Source organism: Trichoplusia ni, chromosome 14 (genome assembly GCF_003590095.1).
Source record: "Trichoplusia ni isolate ovarian cell line Hi5 chromosome 14, tn1, whole genome shotgun sequence".
Lineage (NCBI taxonomy): Eukaryota > Metazoa > Arthropoda > Insecta > Lepidoptera > Noctuidae > Trichoplusia > Trichoplusia ni.
Genome location: NC_039491.1, coordinates 7,782,241 through 7,810,122, shown reverse-complemented (window position 1 = coordinate 7,810,122; position 27,882 = coordinate 7,782,241). Strand labels below are relative to the sequence as shown.

At 35.6% G+C, this 27,882-nt stretch overlaps 1 protein-coding gene across 1 annotated transcript; it reads left to right on the top strand.

The window, feature by feature from the left end:
• The first annotated feature begins 427 nt into the window (after nt 1-427).
• On the top strand, nt 428-4,461 carry LOC113500544 (aquaporin-like). Its single transcript, XM_026881371.1, has 2 exons — nt 428-500; nt 3,225-4,461. Exon 2 carries the CDS (start codon nt 3,616-3,618, stop codon nt 4,393-4,395), a length of 780 nt encoding a protein of 259 aa, XP_026737172.1. The 5' UTR covers nt 428-500; nt 3,225-3,615; the 3' UTR covers nt 4,396-4,461.
• The last annotated feature ends 23,421 nt before the right edge of the window (nt 4,462-27,882 follow it).

Sequence of the window (27,882 nt, the reverse complement as noted above, 5' to 3'; positions counted from 1 at the left end):
AATGTTACTTAATTTTCTTTTTGAGCAAAGACTTAACCATTATTATTGACGACCTCCGTGGTCGAGTGGCGTACGCACCAGTTTCAAGGTGTCCCTAGCTCTGAGGTCCCGGGTTCGACCCGCTCGGGTCAATGTAAAAAATCACATTTCTACATTGTTTCGGGTCTGGGTGTTTGTGGTACCTTCGTTGTATCTGAATTCTATAACACAAGTGCTTCAGCAACTTACTTTGGGTTCAGAACAATGTATGTGATGTTGTCCGCATTTATTTATTATTATTTCAATTATACAAAAAAGTTTTACTACGCTACTATTAAGGAATGTTAAGGACTTACAAACTCATTTACATTGATAAAAAAAAAGAAATGTCGTCAATGAATAACTGTCATTTAATAATGACAATGAATGTTTGTTGTGATGGATGGTTATTTATTTTGTGAATTGAGATTCGTGACACGAAATCAGTATATAAAATTGAGTTTCACCTATCGCAAGCATAAGTAAGTAGTAAAATTATTCTGTATTTTAGTCAAGGAAACAGCATGTACTATTTTAATAATGTATTTATTATAACACGGCAGTTGCAGGCCTTCTAGGTGAAAGCCAATTCCAATATAGTTAAGATTAGCAATAAAAAACAATAAAGAAAATCAATTTATTATTATTAAACTGTGCACCGCGGACTACCTACACAAATGTTGCTCCTTCAGAACTTAGTCCATCCAAAGGTTGTCTGTAAAAGATAGGTTTCAGTGATAAGACCTGCCATTGTATTTGTGGCACCATGTTACTATTTTTTTGTATCCTATTCTGTATTAATGTGCTGTACAATAAAGAATATTCTATCTACCAATCTATCTAAGAAAAACCCCAAGTTATAATGGGGTCGGCATCCAGACTAGCCAGACAAATACGTAACGAGAAATTATCTGCATTTGATTTTTAATTACCAAGGTATAGTTAGCTTTTTCGAAAGCATAACCCTTTCTATCACAATCTATATATCAAAAGTAAATAAATACATAAGGCCGTTATCTAAGAGCGGTCTACATATATAAACACGAAAATACACCTATATTTTTATGACACAATGCAAGGGAAAAACCTGAGTGTAATAAAGTTTGATTGCCATCACAGGAGCTTAAACATAAGTGTTCTATTTTTCATCTTTATTCGTACGTCCATCAGTAAAGATAAAATCTTAAATGGGACATTTGGATTATGGGCATGATATTATACGGAACATGAAATTTTGTAAATAAACATTAATTTGTTTGGTTTCTTTGCTTTGAAACTCGATTTTCGTCAAACTTATTAATGAAGAATTTTCACTATAAAAAATTATAATCAGCCTGACATTTATAACTGCTTTTTTTGTTGATCGGTTTTCCTCTGTTATACATATTACATTTAATCAAATATTCTAAACTATAACGGATTTCCGTCTCATTGTCAGTCATCGTTTTGATATAATTATTCTATGACTAGGCGTAGTTATGTAGACACAATAATCAATTGTTTATTGCAGAAACCTTAACAACATACATACCTGAAGCCAGTGAAAACCGACGGTGAAATAGTACGATAAGTCCTAAGTCCTAACTAGTTCAGGGAAACTAGATATTTCCGACGGAACTGCTTCATAACATTATGCGGTGTTCCTCCAAAACCATAAAAACTATTCAGCATTAAAAAAATATTCTAGCTGTGAAGTACACAATTTATTCAAAAAACAAAATAAAGTATGTGCCGATATAATCTCCCGACTTTTTGAAAATAAATCATCCCCTAACCCGAATAACTATGAGTCAAAGGAACTAATTTTTTTTTAATACGTTTTTTTTTTGCCGTCATCTCCAAATTCACTTCTTTCTTGACCATATACTCCTGTCTTCCTAAAAACAAACTGAGTCGACGACGTTCGCACTGCCTATCAGTCGATAATAACAGTTCAGACAAAAATACCAAAACTAGGTATATCAAGCTAGCCTATCCTTCAAGTTGTATCAAATATGACACGAGATGCAAATTTGATTAAAATCGGTTAAGTAGTTTAAGATTACATCGCGGTCACAAAACGTGACGCATTATTATAAAGAAATGTCAGTTGCCAAACTTAATTCACTAATCAAAAAGCCATTAGTAGTCAGTTAAACGGTGCCACCTAACCGTTACATAAATACGTCTGGCCCCAGACAAACATGATGCTTAGCAATTTTAGTCTATTTCCTCATGCCATTACGTTAAGAGGATACTTCCTCCTCGTAAGTATCCCAATTAAACGACAGTGAAACGTATCATCCAGCTAAACCATGACTTTTTTCCCCCAGCCTATTGTACTCACAGCTGGGCAAAAACCTCCCTAAACCCTTCCACAATATTCTATCTAGCCACCTGGAGCTCGCCCACATTAGTCCTGTAAACATGACACCATTAGCTGCTACACTTGTCACAGTTGTAGCTACTTAGTTTCATGTGTAATTTCAGGAATTAATTTATAGTCATCATCATCATCAGGCTTATATATGCTAATATATCCTTCCCATATTTACCGACGCATCCATCCCATCCTGCTTCTCGTTTGTCTTTACAGTTAAATGCAGAAACAGTTCTTCTAGTATACAAATTATTCCGTCAGTAGTAGATAAAAAAGATTAACAAATGATAACAGTACGTCTGTATAATATAGATTAAGTGCATTTTTGGACGATTGACGTTGCTTAAACCATGGCTTAGCGCTTACATCACTACATTACTCAATCCATATAATATGATAGCAAAACAAGTAGGAGATACGACGTGGTTCAAGTAGCAGAAACCGGTTTAGAGATATTCAATTGAATTTGTATAAAAAACAATAGCTAATAAACAGTGGCCGGTTGGATGGTAACATACGTCAAAATGGAAAATGGCTAGACGTATGTTATGTGGGTGTTAACGTGTTCTGAACGTGCGATTTTACATTTTATGTGTACAGACTTACCTCGTATCTATAGATTAGCAAAGATTACTTACAGTAGTGTTAAATATTACATTTTGTTTTTCAATTCAGTTTGCAATGTGGTTTTTATATCTCAATAATAATTAAATTGGATTGAGTAAGCGAGGTTACTCATAATAGATCGGTAAAGTTCTTACTTCATAACCGAGAAATCCAGCACATGCATAGCTAGTAACTTTTTGTCCATCATTAAAATTCAATTAATTAATTTAATTATTCACAGGTGGAGAAACGGTTGACAAGTGAAAAATGTTTGAAGCAAAACCACAACTGCCTTTTAATAAAACTAATATAAAAACCCGCAGCTATGTGATTAACAATCGTGATGATATAAAATAATCGGGTGTTTTATTGTATGGCTAAAATAGTAGATAACGGTCGCTGTATCTGCATGTATATCACTCAGCCGGTGCGGTTGTGTTGGGAGATATCTATATTTCACCTCGAGTCAGACTCAAAGCGATCGCGTCCACCGTAGAGTCAACACGACGAACAGTTGTATTATTGACCTGTGCCATAATAAAACGATTGCAGTTACGAACATTAACCTCATGACGTGTGACAGAGTTGAATAGACTCGAAAAACGTGTTGTGAAAGTGATTAATAAATTATTATGACAGTGCCGCCTAGCCCACAAAATTTAGTTGGAGTAACAACGGAAAGCAGAGCCATGCACGACAACCCGAAACTCGCGTCCTTCTCCATCCTGGACTGGTGCAATGACAACTGGAGGAAAATCCTGGCAGAACTTATTGCTACAATAATGCTTGTTCTATTTGGATGTATGGCTTGTATACCCGTCAGTGGAATAGATACAACGTTGTATGGCCCGTTTGCTTTCGGTTTCGTAGTCATGATCAACATCCAAATTTTTGGACATATATCTGGAGCATTTATGAACCCAGCAGTAACATTAGCATCTGTCATCTGGGGAAACACTTCTATAGCATTGGGGGCTATTCATACGGTAGTTCAATGCATCGGAGCTATTTTAGGCTACGGTATTTTGGTGGGAGTCTCTTCGTTCGACTTATCGCAAGGGGGTGTATGCGTAACAAGACCTTATCCAGGACAAAATGAATTTCAATCTTTGGGTATTGAAATAGCTATAACGGCAGCCCTTGCTTTGATATGTTGTGGTATTTGGGACCCTGCAAATCAACTCAAACAAGACAGCACTCCAATAAAGTTCGGTTTGACTATTGCTGGGTTGTCTTTCGTAGGGGGGCCCCTAACTGGTGCTAGCATGAACCCCGCTAGGAGTCTGGGACCAGCCGTCTGGACGGACCACTGGGACGGACACTGGGTGTACTGGGTTGGTCCACTAGTAGGCAGTGGCGTGTCAACACTTATTTATAAATATGTATTTATTAAGAAACGAGCGACAAATTAACTTCTCGACATAAATTAAATTTAGTTGTGGTGTACTTAAATGTTATGTAAATTTGTATTTTTATCATATTATTATCATATATTATTTTTAAGACAAAATTTATTTTAGGAATATTAAAAGGCTGTGTTTCTGTTACCTTTGAAGTCTCTTTGTGATACCGGTGCTTATGCAAACGGCTCTGACAGTAATCTAACAACTTATAAAGCAATAGGATTAATCATGTAAATAATCTAGTCTATTAGACTAGCCAGTTGGTGAATTGTTAGTTTGAATATCGCTTTTATTCAATTCAAAACTTTGACCAACTTCAATTAACAACGTCATAGGGATTTCAAAATGTTTCTCACATGTTGAAAAGCAATTTAGTCACAAGTTGATTCCTTATGTCCATGTAACGACAATAGCTAATAAGTCTTAAAGAAGATACTCACGCAAAGAGGAAGGTACCTGCTTAGAAGTATAATATTTATAAAGGCTCACTTAGAGGTGAGAAATAACGTGTGAGTTGCGAAACATTGCAAGCGATGATATATCACTTTTGATACACGAACCGCGCGACTCTGCAGTGTATTGCAACTACTGCGATATTTCTTCCCTTGTCTAAAAGAGCCGTAAATAGTTTAATCTTAAGGTTGTGAGCCCCTGACTCCTACACTAGAACCATAAGGGAAAAAAAACAATATTAAGAGGGAAAAATATATCTGTAATTATTATTAAATCACTGCCAAAGTCTTCTTAGTTTAGGGGTCAGTCGGCTTACTATTAGATTTATAATTAGACTCAATAATTGATTCGACCTAGTATTGTATTTTATCTTGGAGGTCTGTATATATTCCTAGCCTAATATTTACAAATGGTAAGTCAGCTGAGCATACAACCTCGTTTATAAGGATAACACACCGAAAACAAAATTATCCTTATTGCTTACCTTAAAACCTGTTATGTGACGTGACTGCAGGCCTACCAACTCACCGCGGTCGCTGCATGGTGTAATGCTCTGCATACCCATACACTTACAAGATGCTTGAGACGTTGCACGGAGGTTCAAGTTTTTGGTCGGTCTAGCTTCTCCCCTGAGGAGGTGGTTGTCCATGAGAATTGCCTTGCCAAAAAAAAATATTCTTATTAATTTCTCATTTCACATCTTAGTGTTGCGGATGTGGAAAAGAGACAGCGCTCTACATTGTGTAGCGCACTGTCCCGTTTCCGCAATTGCAATAGTCTTTTATTTAAAAGATCTTGGTTGGACCTCCTTGTATACTAATTTGTATTTTGGGAACTTCAAACAAATGTATTTTTTTGTTGGTATATTATACCGTTTATCCTTTTTTTAGAATAAGGTCAATGACTTTTGTATTATTTAGTTGGCATTAGTTAATATTGAACTGTAATTCCTATAGTTGTTAAGTAATTTGTTGATAATGGGCATTTCTGAGATTTTTAAATTTTGTTGGTTTTATGAAGAAAATGTAGGACCTGTGTTTAATTTGTCTTAAATATTTTAGCTTTATATAATCAAGTAGGTGTTACCAATGAAGTATGGGTGTACTCATTCAAATTTTGTATTAAAGCAAAGACATTTAATTAAACATTAATACTTAGGTCATGATGATGTTTAAACCTTGCTAATATTAGCTTACTTTAAGTTAGAATCAGTTTATCGAAAGCTGTCTCACAGCTTATGCTTAAATATGGGTATTATGTGATTATTATGTATCGTGTATGATAAAAGGTTTGTTAAAATGTATAAAAGAATCGCGGAGGATCCGCTCTATTCAAAATGTTTTAACAAACCAAGTTGTATTTTGAATACCAACCTGAAGATGGAAATAAACAGTTCGGGTAATTTATATAAAAAAAAATTGTCGGATTAAAAAGTGCGAGTTAGACTCAGTCAGAAAAAATAGGCTCAAGTCTAAACTGTGTGTCAACCTCGCTTTACCTCAAACTTTTTTGCCTCCTCATAACGGTAACAGAAGTGAGTGATTCATCTATGAATGTACTTTCTGTGTACATTCAGCTCTCTAGCTATCACACTTCATGACATAAGCCTGTTTTTTTAACAATTATTATCTAAAAGAAACCTGTATATTTCCATACTCAGAAAAGATATTTAATACAAATACGGGATTCTCCGAAAACGTTGTAAAAAACCGATATTCGTTTTATTATAAGATTTCTATCCTACAATCAAGAGATTATGTCAGGATGTTTATGTATATGTACCATAATAATATGTATAAACTAGATGTGAATAAAACTTTCTAAAACGATATTTTACATACGTTTTTGTTTTTGTTACACACGGTATGACGTCACCAGCGAAACGTACGAAATAACTGAGAATAATGGCTCTCGTCATTGCATTTATCAATTAGCTGCAAACACAATGACACTTAATTTGATCCATTTTTATTTTACGCTGGTTGAGTATTTTTATGTGTAAGTACTGGATGGAGTTCATGTCGAAATTGAACTGCATTTCATAAGTGCTACTTTATTTTTTTCTTTAACGCTTCACGTTTGATAGGTCATCCGTTACTATATTCGCCGCCAATGTGTTATTGCAATAATCAGTTGTTATCTTAGATTCGCATTTGTACGAATTGTTTTAGAACAATTAAAAAATAATACTTCAATTTGAAATGTGCTCACAGTTTTATCTTGACATTTTATTTCGTAATATTTCGATCATATCATGTTCTGGAGCGATTACTATTGATTGATTATGATTACGGTATTAACATATAAAACCGAATGGCAGTGTATAATGATAATATAACATTTATGTTGCATTTTTTTTTATTGACGTATAAATTACAGAATAGTAGTAGAAAAGCATAATTGTAGTATTTATTAAGTAACTTCGTAATGTTCTTTGCGTAAATCGAAAACATCGATAAACCGAACACCAATTTCTCTTAAACCAATCGTTGGAAATTAACACATTATCGAGTGCGAACACCTAATAGCCCTATTGTATGAACAATGCTAATAACCAGCATGTTTGTGTGGTTTGTGATAACAATGATTTTGTCATTTACATTGCTATTATTACCTCCATTATAGCCTAGTGGCATTGCGCGTCTACTAGCAATCATCTCTACTTGATTACATGACAATTTTGCGATAACCGCATTTATGTCTAAACATTGTAGTGGACCGAATACACTGATTTTAGTAAGGTTATGTGTGATAAGTGACTGGCCTTGTGCGTGAAGGACAATTTTTACTCTATTTCCGCGATATATCACAAAATGTCGATGCCATTTGCTATATGTATCTATATTTATTAGACATATACTGATATACATACATGTAGTTCAGTGGAAACATCACGATCATTATAAAGTTACATAAAACATTTTTTTGCCGAGTGTTGTTTGCAACATACGAGTACATGTGTAACATCACTTTGTAGCAATTGAATGCTCCATTCAGTCATTCAACGCTTGGTCGTTATAATACAACGGATTCTATTCTTGCTAAAGATTTATTGGGAACCAAAAGTTTGAAAGTGTGTATTTTATTGGACGTACAATATAAATCGCCTCCCTTCGGGCATTATAAAGATTATCCGACAAAATAGTCGGGCCCTTCCGTTCAATTTCGCAAATCGTATAGTGTTGACGGTCGCTGGGCCGGCGACGGCGCCCTGACGTATCGCATTCCGGCCTTCGGATGTACTTCTGCGCAATGGTGAAATATTTACGAAAGGTTTTACAAAAAGGCTTCTCAAATGTATCATCGGGTGGACTTAAAGAACAAGCTAAAGATTGCAATATTCAATATTCGGCGGTATTTAAAGTAGGAAACATTCACATAGTAATAATCAAGCAGGTTTTAGTACTATTGGATCGTAGTCGATAGGCTTTCGTAATAATTTATGTTACCTTTACAGTGCCGAGCATAATCACGAATCTGCTAAAGCAATTACTCCTAAGTTTGTCAGTGTCAAAGAAATGAGCACCAAAAACTAGTTAAAACATCCTTGTCTCAGCAGACCATGCTACATTTAATAAACGTTTGGACTAAAAGCCTGTTCGTTTTCGCGGGCCTTTGTAATGTGCAGTGCTCCTCCTTCGCCCGCATAGAAAATAACCAGACGAGTCTTGTCAACAGGAAACCTTTCCTTGCTACTAAATAATACAGGTGAATTGAAATCCACGAAGGGTGAGAAGGTGCAGTCATATATTTTACTAAGACTATAAGTAAGATGCATGTAGTGTAGTGATGTGATGGGGTAATGACTGCACGGATAGCTGTGCAATCCACTTGTCCTGAGTCTAAATGTGACTTAAAACTTAAAATTCCTAAGGGCAGAAGTCCTTTTTTAAGAAAAAATAAGTATTTAATTCAATCCAACTGGAATGTTGTATCAAGAGATTCTGAAAGATAAACTTCTTTTATCAGTATGTTTAAACTTAATTATTTTTATAAATTATGTAACTAACGTAGCAAATGGGATGGCGAGAACTTGCTCAAAGCTCTAGCTAAAATTAAGCTACTGAACAAAAGTTTATTTTTTTAACTTAAGTAATAAGAAAATATAATTAGATACATGGCTTAAAAGTGACAACCCAGTGTACGCTTTCGCTTCTGTCCTGAAAGTAGGTCTCATCACACGAATTGTGGAAATCACAAATAGCTTTGCCTGTAAAGGCTTTTATAAATTATATCAATTCGACTATAAAGAAAGTTTATCAAATAAATAACACAAAAAAAAGACCCAATTCACCACACGATCCCATAAAATTAAAAAAAAAAACTAAAGAAGTAGTAATTGTAGGAAACTTTTCAGTGCATTAATTGCATTATTTCGGTTTGCGCGTCTTAAAATTGCATTAAGTTCTGACTCTTCGTACTTAGTCGCATCTGCGTTGACATTTTAACGTGGCCGCCCGGTTTCTTGCAAATTATTAAATGAAATGTTACGAACGTTCTTTGGTTACTAAGTTGGTATGAATTTAAAGCGTCCTAATTAGTATTCAATGTTCGCGTGACGACAATACGCTATTTACTATCTATTGCGCCATGAATACACTTTTTATGATTTATTATGCACTTTAGGGCTTTTTTTAATAAGCTTTTTATTTATTGCCGTATTGCACGAGTAATTCATTCATGGAATATGGTTAGTTCATTTGTTATGACGATATGTACGTGTGTTTTATATTTGTTTAAATGTAGACAATTTTCTACAAGAAACTTTTGCATAAATGCCTGTTAGTCTAATTTTTTATGAACTCTACAGTTGAAAAAATCGATCTCTGATCTCAACAAAAGTGAATCGAGTGAAAATGAAATACTTTTAAGCACGAAGTAAACTCATATTTACACGGTTTATTTAATCTTCTTTATCTACTGGTTTCAAAAAAGGATTCGTATTGGATGAACCGATTTTTTTTTTCATTGAACTTTCGGCTTGGCTCAGCAGTTTTATTTAAAATCGGTTTTATAATTTTGTACTTTAAAAAATCTATTTATTCATCCTCATAAATGCACAAATAAATATTAAACCCAAAACGGCGAATAAAATGTACACTGACGCACACAAATTATTACAATTACATTTGCCGAGTTCCATTTACTCAGCTCGTTTAAAGCTAAAACTAATCGAGTTAACCAAATATGCACAGACATACCGTCGCAATGTCAACTCCATACAAAAGTGGAGCAGTAATGTAGCAGGCAACTCGCAAATACCAGTAATACGCCGTTAGTGTACTTAGTTCATAATAAAATTAATAAGCATTATCGCGGGATAGCGTGTTAAACGCTATTAATGTTATCCAAGCACTAGAATAAACAATCTGTTTGTAACAAGGGGACTAATCAGTTTTGAATTGAGGGATTGCATGAATATTTTTTATACAATCGTAGTAATGTATGGTTTCGCGAATGAAACGCTTCGAGTTTCCTTTTTTTTTATCAGCTGACCTAACTTTGTGGTACTGCATTTACCGCATAATGTTTGAGGAACGGCCTACAATATTATCGAATTGTAATACACACTTGAAAAAAGTTGGCATAAAATATTCAATGTAAATGAAATGTGGTACCTAAAAAAGTAGGAAGAATAAAAAAACATTAATTACCTCCGACAATAACATTTTAAAGATTTATGCGTTCCTTTTAAAACAGCTCACGCGTCTCAAACTTCACATACATTACAGGAACGATAAAAACAATTTAGAATCTCAAGGGGTATATTTGCGTAGAGAATATTGTACAGTCACGAACATTTCTCTTTGACGCTTCGTATTATGTTGCATTCTGGTCCTTATGAAAGTTTAGAGGGTGATATCATGAGCATCCCGACCCTCGTCACGCGCCGAGCACAGCTGAAACGTCGTGTGTCGTGGTGCCGTCTTGTGTTACATACGCCCTCGCATGTTCCTGCTCCAAACGCTGTTGTTTGTAATTGTACCTGAATATCTTATTGTACTTTGACGCAGTTGTGAGGTATTTTGAAGCGTGGTCTACATATGAAACTTTCACTGACTTTTCGTAAGAGTTTGGTTCCGCGTTTTCTTTTTGAAATTATATGTCGACGTTTTTTTTGCCTTTCAATTATAATTAATTAATTAATCCAATTATAAAAGTGACAGAGCTATAATAAAATTGCTATATTTAATAGCTAATGCCTATTACTTAATGATAGTATAAGTTTAAAATAATTAATAATAATTTCTCTATAATCCCTTACTTAACTTCTTTCTTTTAGATAATTATAGGTGTCCTTCTTATTTTTTAGGATGTATACTAGGTAAAAGAAAAACAATTATTATAAACTAACAACGAATATTTTTGTTCTGTTCTGATAAAATCGCAAATAATTTGTAGAGTTGTTCAATATTCGTGTTTTGCTATCGCCAAATAATATGCGCCATGACTGATAAGGGTTAACAGCCATTATCATTTTACATATCACACAAGGACAGTTAATTGGTATGTGAAAGATAAAAGCTGATACAATGGTGCACTTTAACTATGTCAACTTCAGTAGGTACAATAGTTAAAATTGATTTGCGTACTCAGAGTGAAGTGATAAAAAGACTGGTGGTATGAGAGTTCAATTCACAAAATTACGATTTATTTTCACAGATCAGACTTTATCCAGTAACCCTAAAAGAGCCTTTAAATGAATGAATAACAAATCTATTTAGTAGTAAGTGAAAACCCGCTTATGTTTTTCCTTTAAAATAGCAAAATAATAACTTAGGAACTTGTAAGTTTAAGAAAACACATTTGTCTTTAAATACGAATTCAGTACAGTAGCAATCTCTTAAAAATATATTAAAGTTGAACAGTGAATTTAAAAAGTTCTCAGTCACAATGTTAAAGCGATATTTCGCTGCCTTCAATATATGCAGTTTTTATTCATTCTTGCCTTATGAAATTCAAATTTCAACACAAACTTCGAAAGTGACTGGAAGAGACGCATCGCGCATACTCAGTGCCATTAAAATATCACAGTTTACTTGATACTTACTTATTATAGGTAGTGGTACTTTATCTACCTCTCATGAAAGTGGTATTTACGCATCGTACATATATAGGCCTTTCTTTTTCCTAAAAAAGCCCTGTTTTTGATAATGGAGGACACCAAAGTTAACCAATATAGGAGACTAGTGCCAGATGTAAATTTTAAATAGAAACCTGTATTGCAATCAATCAATAGAAGCCTTTATTAAAAACGTACACAAATGCTCCACAAATCTGTTTTGAAAAACGATATCTCAAACACTCCGAATACAAATCGAATAGTGAAAAGAATACTTATTCAAACGAAAAAAGACAGATGACAGAATTAACTGTGATCATGTTTAATGTTTGCTATGTAATCCCTTTAGGAATATGTGTGAGAGTATAAAGGAAATACTGGAGAATGTGATCAATTGGACATAACATGATACTGGTACCTAAGTCTAGAGTATGTACAAGCAATTTTGAGTCAACTAATAATGGAAATACGGGCATCATACTTACGGGAACGGTCGAACGGGACATTGAGTTTATATATAAAGGCTTCACCCTGATAGCTAAAAAATACTTATCCTGATGCGGAAATCGAACTGGTTCGGTCAGAATGAAAGCTGCGCCATTTAGGTTCATGGCTAGAATTCCATTAGATATCTGGTACTGCTGGCACAGCTGGCATTAGAGGCTTTGTTTCTAAATCGATCGACGACTCGCTTGCATTCATACTAATGGCACATGGAGCAAAACCTCATTTTAGGCTGGTACAAATGATCGGGATCCCGATATAATACGGTAATACTGCCTCTCCGAGCTCCATTCACAATTACGCGGCTTTATCATTGCTTAGGAGCATTTGTTTAGTGTCGGGCTTTGTCAAACTCACGTGACTATTCCGGTAGTCGCGTATTGAGCGCGTAAAGCGAGTAAACCAATGCATCATCACAACTAACCAAGTGTATTGAGGAAAATGAGTACATGAAATTAAATTGACACATTTATTGTACTGTTAGTATTCCTCACCTTTCTCAAGTTTTATTGTAAAAAGGTTTTCTGTTTTTAAAGACTAGCGCGTTTGTTCAAATATCAATAAAAGTAAACTTATAAATCTGGTATGATCCACTACTGTTGCAGGCGCCTTCCTCCTAACTGAAATTATCTCTCTATTAACAATAATAGTTTAAAATAGTTTGTTGTAATATATATAAAAAAATAGAATAATATAATAGCCGAAACGATAATATAACGCGAAGTTGCAATCGAAATCCAAAAAGGCGTAAAAAAATATTCACTGAATCATATGCATACGTATAAATGTGTGTGACATACGCACGAGATGCAGGCCCAAAGTGGATGTGACAACAGTTACTGTAATCGGCGTTACAACGAAAAGCTCTTAACAAAGTAGGCTTCAAACTACTACTGAGCCTACTTTTCATACAATAGTAAAAACATTGCAGTATTGTCTATTCATAACGTGTATCTTTTTGGGATCCGTTGGGTTCTACGCGTAAAACGGGGCACGGTTACTAGGTTCCGCTAGCCGTCTGTCAGTTTCCGGGCTGTATCTTATGAAAGGTAAATTAATACTTTCACAGATGATTTCTGTATGCAATACATCCGCCGATATAATGAACAACCACGATATTTTGAACAAAAAGTATAGAACGACAAGAACAGATACGTTTTTAACTACTGACTCAAAAAATGGGTGTTATTCGTTTGACCGCTATGTGTGTACGTCGTCTGTGGCACCTTAGCTCCAAAACGGGTAAAACCATTATTCAATTTGGTTTAACGGGATTTATCGGGATACACGCGTATTGTCCGACTAGTTTTGGACGAAACCGGATTCCTTAATAGACTTTATACGGACTTTCAAATCGCGACGCCGGCCGCCGCGTCAGCTCTGGATTTCTGAAACTAGATACTATACTAAGTGAGTAAACCGTTGCATCATTTAATAATTAATCTTTTTCACGATAGTTGCTATCAAAATACTATCAAAAAATAGGGTACATACCGGTTACATAATGAACCCTTCATGCGTGAATCCAACTCGCACTTGGCCGTTGGTTTTAATTTCGTATGTGTTATCAATAGCCTGTACGAAAGGACTTAACCAGTTTTGAGAATTTCGAAATTTGGTTTGAGAATAAAAGGCGAACCTTTTATCAAAAGCCTACGTTTGTATTTTCCGAATACAAATACCGTTCCTCTAAGCTTTCAAATTTATCTTTTTCTGAATCTGAGCCTGTGTCGTTTGGGTCCGTTTAAAACCTTAAAAATACTTTACCTTTTTTAACAATATTCGTACATCATAGTTAGCTCAGTTTTCCAGGTATCCATGTACTAAAAAATAGTCTAGGAAATACCGTATTAAATACAAGTAAAACCTCGTCCTCTTTTCTTTTCCGCTTTTGAAGAATACCAGTAATAAAAGCTAGTGTAAGTCTAACGAGACTTCCGTCTTCAGAACTGCAACTAATGTTAGTATTCACCTTTTGTTCGTTCCTTACAAATGATTCATTCTACGATATTTTTAGTTGCAGTAAAAAAATAAAGATCTTTTTATTAAAAATATTTTATAAATGCTGCAATTATTGTTAATTAGGTCCAATATATTTTTTTCTTTCAATTTATTTTTCAATTTGTATGTAGTAACATACAAACAACTCACACATGCTTCAACAATAACATAGGTAGGTAAGTTTACAAAACCTTTATTAGTGTGTCCTATGCGACTTAACTACTGTACATCAAATTCTTCCAACGGTTTTAACGAATGTACGATAAATATTGCAGATAAAATTTTTGTTAGTGACATTCACGTAGGATTTTACGCCTAAACTTGTACTATAAAACTAAAACAATACCATAACTGATAGAAATCTCGCATAAATGTTAAGTTTTACATTTCAAAAGCTATTTTCCTACGTCATTGATCCTAGTAATCAATCATACATAATAGTTTGTAAATTCGTAATACATTTCAATTATTTAATAGAGCAATGTACGGATAAGGAATTTAAATTAAAACTTATTCAACTTCATAATAATATCATTCCACATGACTGTAAAGACCGATCAATCATTCATTCGAACTCTCGAACTTTGCGAGTGAATGAACTACAACGTACAGTTCGTTCACTTGTAAGAGGTACTTTGAATAATGTTTGACCAACATCGAGTTAGAGTTCTGGTCAATTAGAAACTCGGTACGTTTTCCAGGAGTTTGGAGAGGTCAAAACTATTACGTTTCTGGCTGGTGAAGCGGCTCTAAACTAACCATCCGTATTGTTTCAGGTACCACAAAGCCTTACAAACGAATGTTTATACTTATACTACTTGGTCTGATTTAATTCCGGAATATGAGGTAATTTAGTGCCAAACGATAATCAACTCTCCTACCTAGTAATAAGGTGCTTCGAGCACAAACATTTCAGTTGTACCCATGTATAGTTTTTTTCTGCTTGTATTTTCATGTGCAAAAGATGAGACTAAAAAATATCACCATAGGTGAAAGAATATTACCACACTCAAAGTACTTACTTATCCTGTTGAAAATGACGCAATAATTATAATGACGGTAAAATCCAATACCGTTTTCCCATGTTGACAATTTAAATATTAATCCCAAAAATACAAGGGCAATATAATAAAACTCACTGCTATCGACATTAACATGAAAGGCCATAATGATGTAGTAATTAAATTTACTAGTAAAAACCCTAATTATAAACTTCGTAAATAAAAAACGTGTGCTCCTTGATTACACAAATATAATCTTTTGTTTATAACCACTATTAAGAATATACGAGTAGTTGGACGTGACTTCTTTATCTCAGTTTTATTATACTTTACTCATTTTACTATTTGTTTTCGTCTATTCAGTTCGTTGGTAATAACTATAGTAATAATAAATATATTCGCCGCTCCAAAAAGGGTGTGTCGACATGTTGGATAGATTATAAGAAGGCCTATGATTCGGTGCCACATGCATGGCTCATGAGGGTGCTAGAGTTGTATAAAATCAATACAACTCTACGCACTTTTTTGAAGTCATGTATGGGGCAATGGACTACGGTGCTTCACTATCCAGGATGTCGGGATATCCAAAAGAGCGGTCAACTTATTAGGATTGAGCGGGGAATATTTCAAGGTGACAGTTTGAGTCCCCTGTGGTTCTGTTTAGCCTTGAATCCTCTTAGCACTCTGCTTGAGAATTCAAGGCTGGGCTACTCGTTGCGGAGAGGAAGCCAGGTAATCTCCCACTTGTTGTACATGGATGACCTGAAATTGTTTGCTTCCAACAAGTTGCAACTGATGAAGTTACTGAAGATTACTGAAAGCTTCAGTAATTCCATCAGAATGGAATTTGGTGTTGACAAATGTGCAGTCATGCATGTAAAACGAGGTGGGATTGTAGAATCCCAGGGCATACAGCTCTCGGATTCTATAAACCTTAGGTCCCTCTCCTCAACGGAAACCTACAAATACTTGGGTATGTCAGAGGCGTTAGGCATTAATGTCGCTGACATGAAACAATCGTTACAGACACGTTTCTTTGGCCGCCTGAATAAGGTACTAAAAAGTTCCTTATCGGGCGGTAACAAGGTGCGTGCCTTTAATGGTTGGGTCATGCCAGTGATAATGTACTCCTTTGGCATACTCAAGTGGACACAGACCGAACTGGACGCCTTGGATAGAAGAGTCCGCACACTGCTCACCGCAAATCGAATGCACCACCCGCGATCATCGGTAATGAGATTATATATCCCGCGAAAGTGTGGGGGTCGTGGCTTCCTAAATGCCAAGACCCTCCATAATCGCGAGGTATGTAACCTCAGGGAGTATTTCCTCCGAGTGGACGTGGGGATGCACCGAGATGTGGTGGCAGTGGATAAGGGCTTCACTCCGCTCTCTCTAGGTAAAGAGAACTGGCACAAACCTGTCGTACTAAGCGTCAAAGACCGCAAAGATGTATGGCAAAGCAAGGAGCTACACGGACGCTATTATCGGACCCTTCACGGGGCCGATGTAGATTTCTTAGCGTCCGTGGCCTGGCTACGCTTCGGAGATCTCTTTGGAGACACCGAAGGGTTTGTATGTGCAATTATGGATGAAGTTATCATGACGAATAACTACCGAAAATATATAATTAAGGATGGTACAGTTGACATCTGTCGGGCATGTCACTGTCCCGGTGAATCCTTGAGACATATAGTTTCGGGATGTTCTCGTCTTGCTAACGGTGAATACTTGCACAGACATAACCAAGTGGCCAGGATTATCCATCAGCAGCTTGCTCTGAAATACAAACTTGTGGAATCTGAGGTGCCGTACTATAAGTATGTGCCCGACCCAGTTCTCGAAAGTGGTCATATCACACTGTACTGGGATCGATCTATCATCACTGACAGGACTATTGTTGCCAATAAGCCTGATATAGTGGTGATCGATCGATCAGAGCGTCGGACAATGATTATTGATATCACTATCCCCCATGACGAGAACCTCGTGAAAGCAGAAAAAGAAAAACAATTGAAATATTTGGATTTAGATCACGAGGTTGTCGACTTGTGGGAGGTGGACTCGGCAATCATTGTCCCGATAGTCGTAAGTGCCAATGGCTTAATAGCCAAGAGCCTCGATCAACATCTTCGGAGGCTCTCGTTGGGCGTCTGGGTCAAGGGTTTGATTCAGAAAGCGGTACTTCTGGACACGGCGCGCATCGTGAGGAGGTTCCTCTCTCTGGAGCCCTGACCACCGGCAGCTTGGGCCCTGTTCCCGTTGCCGGTTGGACACTATTTTTTATATTTTTAAATGTATGTTGTTTTTATATATATTTAAAAATGTAATTTATATGTATTTTAATGAAATAAAGGAAATAATAATATATTTATTTATTAAGTCATAATACTATCTTTAAAAAAGAAAGAACGACTCCCGCAGAAAGCAATATAATCCTTGTGTCGCGGGGGTTTCACAAACATACAAATCACATGTACAAAGACACTCAGACTCAGAACTAGCATTCGTGGATCACACAAATGCTTGTCGTGAAGTATACTCAACACAATATATTATACGAATTCACGAGATCCAGAATTACAACAAAAAGTCTTTTACGTTTAACGTACGTATGAATCAAAAATTCCTATATTCAAAACTGTCCACAATAGAATAAGTCCGCTAACTAACCGCTCAAAACTAACACAGTTTAACGCTCTATGTACACAGTACAACGCCATACAGTACCCTATTATACCTATATAAGAACGCAAGCAAGGCCCTGCGGTGTCGTAGGATTCAATTACGGAAGAAAATAAAAAGCTAACAGACTCGCTCTTGTTTACTCCGAAGCCATGCAAATTCATCTATAACGAAGTTGACTTTAACCCCGTGTTTTCGACGTTTATAATAGAAAAACAATCTATTATGTGGCGTTCAGCTAGTTTCCATAATATTTTTTTGTTTAACTTTCTGTAAATTAGGAAAAAGAACGTTTACAAGCAAGTTCAAAGCGTAAAACACAAAACTTTTTGAACGTCAAACCACATTTTGTTTACAACGATTACCATAAAAGGAATACTTATAATACAAATGGTGTAAATTATAAATAAAATCACTCCTATACAAACACGTGTAAATATAGGTATCTATCAGATAATACCCCATTTTTCCCATCCTTTTAATCTATCTGGTTATTACGATGTTATTATTATAATTACCATAGTACAGCACATCCGAATATTTCGAATTTAATATTTGTTTAACATTAACGACTTCGTATGATTGCCTACACGACTCAATAATTAAGCAAATTGATGAGCTTATAACGTTCCATGTAAAACATTGTCAGATTTTCTTTTTATTGTTAAAACAAGGAGTACATTTGTCTCTGTCTGCGTAATATTTAATTCAATACACCCGTACCATGAACTTTTTCAGCAGAAGTGTGGCTATGGTGGAAGCGAGATAGAGATCTACTCTGAACATTGCAGCGTCTCGCTTACTCGACAAAATATTTCCGGATATAAGACCTCATAGTACAGGTATTGAAATAAAGAAACTTGTACAATATCAAAAGGTATAAAACACCAAGTCTGATCCTCAAAAGTTATTATCGTCATAAGCAGGCAGCACGATATATAAAGCTAATAAAACCAGTAATATTTTTTTCCCATGTAAAACAATTTTTGCATAAAACCTTTATGTACGGATTACTGTGTAATAAATTTAATATTGAGTCATATAGGTAATAACGTTACACCTGTATTCCCGAAGGGTAGGTAGTATTGTTTTGTTGTGCGCCGCAATCCAACAATGGAGGTATTAAGGGGATTAGTCTATTGTCATATATTGGGCGTGATGCCAAAATCCGGACTGCTACTGTGATATAAGTAAAAAAAAGTAATTGAATTCCGTAACAATGCAGTAAGCAATCAAATCTGGGATAATTGCTTTAAATTTGTAGTTATAAAAGTCAATTAATTAGAGCCAACATTCATTCAAGGTTACCTATAAACAAGTTGAGTTGAAAAATTCTTGTGAATGTTAGAATTTTACAAACAAGATTATTTTTATCGATTTACTCGGCTCTAATTGACTTTCCCTCGCTGCTTTCAGGTGTAAAGCAATGGCTGCACGGAATTTCCTTCACAGAGGGAGCACTTCAGGAAATGTACGCAATGAAATAAAGGTAAAGTAAATAAATAAAGGAGGACGGACGTAAGGGCTGCGTTAAACAAATTGTCGGTTACACTGTGAGGTATAAAAACTTCAATAGATATATATTCCTCCTATCTGCTTTCTAGATCTTAATTGCATTGTTTTTTACGTACAACTACTGGTACTTATAGTACTGAAAATATCGTTTTTTTTTAATTTAAAAGAAGTTCTAAAGAATTGTCATTGCGTGATAAGAATGATAGATATGAAAGTGTGGTGGTAATTAAAAATAAGTCACTCCAAAAAACGCGCACAAGTAGGTACCCATGCACTCAGTCACAAATATCTGTCAAAAATAACCCATCCATAAACCTTTACTAAATGAGTGTAATTGCTTTATTCAGAAAATTTCTTCAATACTAGATTATGATAATTACTTTTACAAGAACAAACCGTGACTTCGCACGGTTTTTAATACTTATAATAAAAAGCAGTAGGTGAGTAAGCAATAAAAAATAATCCCAGCGAAGCAACCGAGGCACTGAATAAACAAGGCGTTTCATCAAAACATAACTTGCGACATTACTTCTATAGTATATGCTTATAGTTCAAGGGGCCTACCATCACGTCTTAGAGCAATATTATTGCGGTTGTGGGAAAGAGACAGCAATTAACATGACGTATATAGGCGTCTCTTTTCTACAACCGCAATAATGTTAGTTTAGAAGTTGGCAGTAGTCCCTCAGCTCTTATCTTATTCCTTTTCATAAACAATTCTGGCCCATTAGCCAAGAGGTCAGTCTCCAAGCTGATCAAGAAAGAAATAACTCGTAAGCATAGACTTAGGTATGAAAATATTATGTTCAGAATCAGCGCCTGGGAAAGATTTATCTGAATGATGGAAAGCAGGATTTACTTAGTTTTGTCTTTTAACGACGACCAACCACTTAATCACGTGTGTTTGTCCTTTGCTAGCAAGAACGGTGATACCGAAGATATTTGTTTTTTCAATGTCCTTCAGGTGATTTTATGTATAATACCGGATACTTATTTTTCCTCTTCAGCCATAAACATCAATTGATCACAAAACAACACTTCTATGTAAATTTTGCCTTTACGCCACAGTCCCTTCTTTAATGCAGTTTATCTTTTTCCATTTTGATTATTCAGATGGTGTCAAAAGACTTGGGTAATATTTAAATTATCTATATGTGGAACAAAATTGCTTCTTCTTTGTTTTAAAAAAATTAGTCGCGTTTAGCATACGATCGAAAAATAGATCAGATCTCTCGCAATATTCTATAAGTTGTCAAATACCATAATAAACGTTGTCATTTCCTTGTACTTCACAGAAATTATTTCGAACTAAATATCTTATTCAATAGAGTCCTTATTGTTTCGGATGCAGGGAAGGGTTCAGAGGAATCACAATACACAGGTATTTGTGTTCGGCAACAATAAACCTAACCTCGCCGGCATTGCCTTCTTAAAACCGCCATTGTACCCAATCTACTCGTGCATTTATTATTTCTTGTTTCAGATTTTCCACGGACTCTCCATTTTATATTACTTGTAAAAGATCTCTGAATTTTCTTGTAAAATATGCTGGGCATCTATTCAATACATTTCCTTTAATGATTGCTTTTATTATTTAATGGAGTACAGAGTAGTTAAACAAAGTAGTAACCTGTTAAAGAGTAGTTTTAATAAAAATATCCTTCAACTGAAATTCGATTATATTTTTTATGCAGATCGTGGAAGGTTGGATTAATATGGAAAAAAATAAAAATTCCCAATTAATAAAAAATATGTTAAAAACGTGGTTCCATTATCCCTACTTAATATTATAAAGCGAAAGTAACTCTGTCTTTCTGTCTGTCTGTCTGTCTGTTACGCTTTCACGCTTTCACGTGTAAACCTCTGAACTGATTTTAATGAAATTTGGTACAGAGATAGAGTTGACATTGAGAAAGAACATAGGATAGTTTTATTACGGACTTTGGAATAGTTCTCTTGGAAACGCGATACAACCGACCTCGACGCGGGCGAAAAGCTAGAGTTTAATATAAGGGTCGATTGAAATATGGTATGGTTCCTAATTTAAATTTATTCAAACTTAAACTGCGAATAGAAGTTCGCATTAATAAACTTTTTATAAACAACATGAGAACTGCTATGGTGAATGTTGTTGAGAGCAAACGTAACTATTTAAACATTCTAATTGCGTAAATTCCTTAAACAAACAATGTAGTATTTAAACGAGCTCATTGTATATTTCCTACTTATTTAAACACTAGTGTCCCTCGCGAATTCGTATGCACGTAATAAAATAACGGTCAAGTGCGAGTCGAACTCTCGATACAGAGGTTTCCGTACAAACAGGAAAAAGAACAGGAAAGGTGGGAAAAAATGCATTGGTTGCGTTTGAAATAAATTGTTAAAAAATAAGACGAAAACCGTTGCTTAAACTTATCAGAAACAGGACATCTGTGAAAATGTCCTATGCCCAGCTATCACGGTGCATGAGACACAACCTGATGACTTCTGGACATACGACCTTAATACCAGGGTCCGTTTAACCTTTTGATTAAGGATTCCCAAAAACGAACTGATATAAATAGCAGACAGAACGAAAACTCTCGGCCCTCTAGCCGAAAGTTATTTCCAAAATTGTTAGCGTCTTTATTAAACTCTTCAATTTATAGACGTGACAGGACCAAGTCACGTGACTTATCGGTAAAATATCACTTGCCTGCTTACAATAGGCTTAGTGTACCTATATTAATTGCGGAAAACATTCATCATCATCATATTTGTACTCTATCAACAACAAACATACAGACAAACAATCGAACTGAGAACCTCCTTTTTTGAAGTCGCTTAAAAAACATCCATATAAACAAACTTTCGCGCTATAATATAAGTAGGAATTAAGATTATAATATTAGTAAGATTACCTATATGTTAATTATTTAAACCAAAAAACTTTATCATACCGCATAACAACCCAATTCGATCACAAATATGTTCATACATTTTAATGGAATTTGTTCCCTTTGTTTCTTTATCGATGGATAAGGAAATAAATCTAGTTAGCGAAGGAAGAAAAAAGGCATCGCAAGTCTTCAATTTAAAATTACATTGTTAAAGCGGAAGGTTGCTTAAAATTCACCTGACTCGAATGATTTAATAAATTCAAATTAACGTCGTGAGACTCCCGATAAGTCGGGTAAGGAGAAGGGTTAATATCTATACCAGGGCAGTAGGGACAAACTATGAACAGTTGATTTACAAAAATCAACTTTGTTGTACGGGAATAAGGATGGTATCACTGTTAATGTAAGTCACTGATTTTTGGGTAGACCGTCAGCACTTTGTGCTCGTATGTTTGGTTAAAATACCTTTATTTGAATAAGGAATTAGAAGTAGATGCATTATTGGATATCGATATATTTTTGGAATGGTTTTATTCTACTATCATTCTTCGTGTTATAACAAATTATAGAATTCGTAACTTTTTAAAACTTACCTGCTCATATTAAAAAAATAACCAAAAATCTTTTTATTTTCATCTTATCTCTGCCTCGAGTACATACGGAACAAAATGTTTTTCCAGGTATTTTCACGGAATTAAATTTTATTGTTTGAACATCACACCGCACAGTGCTGAAACGAGTCCATTTGCATATTCATACATTTCGTTTTAAAAACACTTTTTCATCAGAATAAACGGAAAAGCGTGGAGCGATCATGCGTTCGGTGCCGCAGCGCGCGGCCAGGCTGCACAGAGTGCCCAGCTGTCATATTCGACAACCTTTATCCTACAACTGACGTTCCTAAGCCATACACGATAAGCCCGCGGATAGGAGGCTAAACACCAAAACAAAACTAAAACAAACGAAACTCGAGCCATAAAACCGAAATAAAAATAAATTTCGAAATTCTTCTGGCAGGACATTTGTCCGATCACATAGACCCCCCTACATCAATGTATGTAACCCCTGTTACATACATTGATGTATCGCTATCAGAGTATGTTATTTATAGCAGTGCATCGACGCAGTAATAAAATTGGCCTTTATCATTCACATCAACACGCCATATAACATATTCTATATTTGTCACGATCATGAACTATCTGTCCCAAATTCTGAAAAATGGTTATTTAAACGAACTCTAAATTACAATTAGTCAATTAAATATTGCACATGCAGCCAAGAGGTATAGATCGCAGATTCAAACCCCTCGAAGGACAAACATTTTGACGTGGTCCACAAATGATCGTCAAGTCTGGATCATGCTTGTGATTTGAACGTTTGTAAAACCCCCGCGACACAAGGATTAAATATCGAATCGATTTGTCTTAAAAAATATCTTTATATCTGCTATCAGTCCGGTTTTTAGTCATAGCTATCTGCTACTTAATTCCTTTAAGCCACCAGCTATCAAATATTATAAACAAATAATATTCAGGGACGCGCGTAGAGCGGCATTTACCAAAATTTTACTTGTTAGTTACCAAGCACAAAATTATTAAATTACACTGTTTAACACACTATTACGATGCGTAAGATAATCTAAGTGAGCCGTGTGGTTTTCGAAGCTCTTTTGGAATGTTTGAAATAAGCCCGAATACTAAATTATAATAATATGGTGGGCTTCAAATGATGCATAATACGAAATCAGAAATATCAGTTCTCTCTTATATAGTTTTTTTATGGAGGCAAATATAAGAACTTTTGAGGGTTAAGAATCCAAAACATAAAAAAGAACCCTATTACTGAGGCTCTGCCGTCTGTGTGTATGTCCGTCCGTCTCACCACCTTTCGAATCACAACTGATGTATTACTGTTGCCTGTAAAACAAAAAATAAAATAAACATCGACAAAACAACAAAATGAATTAAAGGTTCAAATTCGGTACCCGCAATTTAAAGTTTAAAATGTCAAAAAAGCTTAATATCCGTCACGTGAGGGGTAATCAATCATTCATATTTTTTTAATCTATACTCTATACTAATATATAAAGCTAAAGAGTTTGTTTGTTTGTTTGAACGCGCTAATCTCAGGAACTACTGGTTCAAATTGAAAAAATATTTTTGTGTTGCATATACCATTCATCGAGGAAGGTTTTAGGCTACATACCATCACGCCGCGACTAATAGGAGCGAAGATACAATAGAAAATGTGGAAAAAAACATAGAAAATTATTCATCTTCGAGGGCTTCCGTTCAAAAATTCCTAACTTATATCTTCTAACCACGCAGACGAAGTCGCGGGCAACAGCTAGTCTTTCATAAACTGGCAATCTTAATTTAATGTAAAAAATTAAACTATAAAAACACACTTTTCGTACGCAACTCGTAAATAAATTACGTGAAAAAGCAACGTGACAGCGACATCCCTGTCAAAAAAGAAAATATTTCAACGTGGAAATTTCATTTTTGACATTTCGTTGGTTTTCAAAGTTTTATAATACCAATACCGATTGAACTAATTAATGAATTTGAAAATATCGATATTTGTTTATATATGGATATTTGTTTCTCTTTCACGCAAAAACAAAACGCAATTAGACGAAACTTAGTACACAGGTAGTTCATAACAAGGATTAAAATCATTTTCGGTTTGTAGCGGCCGGGCCCGCGGGCAATTATAATAAAGCTATATTTGAGAGAGCAATGTCCTCTTAGGGCCCTTTGACCGTTCAGCTTTAATGAATTCTCGCCCAGACGTTCCTCACTTACATATGTACGAAATAACAACAACAGACTTAGTCTGCTAAAATCTTTTTATTATCATTTTAATGGAGTACCTGGAAAAGTAACATAAAACTTATATTTATCAAACGAAATTATATGAAACTATGTAAAAACATAATGGATTTTAAATTTATTCTTCGTATTTCACATTAAATTGAATTCGTAAAATCCTGAAAATGGTGCATTAAGATTATAATTTATTTTATATGTGGGAGCGTCAGGAACATTTTCCGAACAGTCTAGGTTGGCCTCCATCTTGGGCGTATGAGCGACGGGATGTTCGAAATAAAAGCGTCAATGTTATCTTGTAGATTGTATAATGTGAACTTATAACATTATGGAGTAGAATACAATAGGACGGTTGAGATGGAATATTATTTGGAGCCAATAGGTTAGTACGTGCTCGCTATTTTTATGACAACTGTCTTGACAAGCAAAACGAACGTCGTCGCACCTAGCGCCACCTACTACTCTATTCGGGGTAACCCGCTCCCTTTTATAATTTACCACTTACTCATTATAATAATAATTATGGACTATCTTAATACACATTTCCACAATCAATTAAAATCGTCTAAATAAACAAAGTATTCTCAACTAATCCGCGCGCCGTCACGGCCGTCCTGCGTCGTCACACGTCCTCGTGTGTCTCATGTGCATCGTTGTTGTCTGCAAACATTAGATAAAATGATACACTACACTCTCGTCTTGGCCTTCCTGACCAATTGGGTGACTGCTGATCACTTATCATTTCTCATAAGACACATTTTCCACAAATCTATCTTAAAAATTATAAAATCCATCTCCGAACTATACTCCAACTACAGCTATAGCTATAGATTAGCAAATATTAAACACACCGGCTCACCAATGCCACATAGGCCCTTGAATGCCAACCAGGTTCGCCACCCAGGCTAGTTTGTGCCACACAGGATAGTTGTCGCCACACAGGCTAATCGTCGCCACACAGGCTGGCCACACAGGCTGGCCACACAGGCTACTTGCCACACAGGCTTGCCACACAGGCTACTTGCCACACAGGCTCGCCACACAGGCTACTTGCCACACAGGCTTGCCACACAGGCTATTTGCCACACAGGCTATTTGCCACACAGGCTATTTGCCACACAGGCCATTTGCCACACAGGCTATTTGCCACACAGGCCAACACACAGTCCAATCGGTGCCACACAGTCCAACTGATAAATTGAATCAACTGCTAAGTAGTGATCTCCTCTAACCACACAAGTAGGACTCACTTACCCGCGCCGTCATCGGCACATTCTACTCATGAAGTATCCCAGGGACAAATTATCAAAAGTACAAGAAACCAAGAACAAAAATTCACTCAGTTAAGTTCCAAATTCAGGCTCCACACTTACGTGGATTGGGTCTTATTTGACCAACGGAAACCTCGTAGCTCAAAATTCAACATTTGTTTTCAGCCAAGAATATTTTTTTATGTTTACTTATGAAAAATATGAAATCCTAATTTTTAGGACAAAGTCATTTAAGTCCGCACGGCCACGGCCGCGTTGACTCAACCCAAAATATCGCTACGTATTGCACAGCATTGTATTACGTTAGCCTGGAAACTTGTCAGCTAAAGTCTGCTTTATTAAAGATCATTATGCATCAAAGAACAACACAGCAGTACTCACCACTCGGTCATTCGTTATCATGATTATAATAGTTGACTTTATCTTAACATCTGTATCTTCTTTACCAGAAACCTTTCATTAAGTCAGAGCTACCAAGTAACTCTACAATCTTACAGTTGCCACCAGCAACTCACTACTGGAACTAATCACGAATCTCAAAGCAGGAATCTGAGTCATACAAAGTCCGCACGCATTCCATGTGAATACTGAGTCCACCCGACTCCATGGCCTCTCCAAGACCCAATCTCAGCCAGAGTCACCATAGTCTCTTCAGTCGCCACCTCTGCCATAGTTAACACGGTCTCTGCTTCGATCCCGACCATTGACCTAAAATTCTATACTATCACCATTCTCGACCTCGTTCTTTATTTGGAACGGTACTTAGTTTTCGGACTAAAGATATAGGCACTTTGGATAAAATCTTTACTAGTGGTAACAACAGTGTTAACAGCCTTATACTCAGAACGCATAACTGCCAATGACATGTGCAATAACACCTATTATCATTCAAACAATAAGAAACTTATTATAACATATCAGTGCTTAACTTTGATTAACCCTGGGAAATGTTCATCATCACACTTATAACTTTAATCCAATCATAAGCATCAAACCAAAATGACCTCCCTCCGGGCATGATCATGCAACCTCCTTAGGTAACGATCACAACGGGTAACCTCTATCCAGTCACTACCACACGTAACTTCCATCCGGTTACAAACACAACACCCACTACTAGAGAACCTCACTTTCTCAAACCTTGATCAAAATAACATTAAACTTGGTTCTTTCAATTTGACACTTTATTTGTCCTATACATAGCCCCTTTTGTAAATCAATAACTTTAAAATCTTAAATAACCAACTTCTTAACGAAACTGTCATCAACGCATACTGATAAATATGCCGC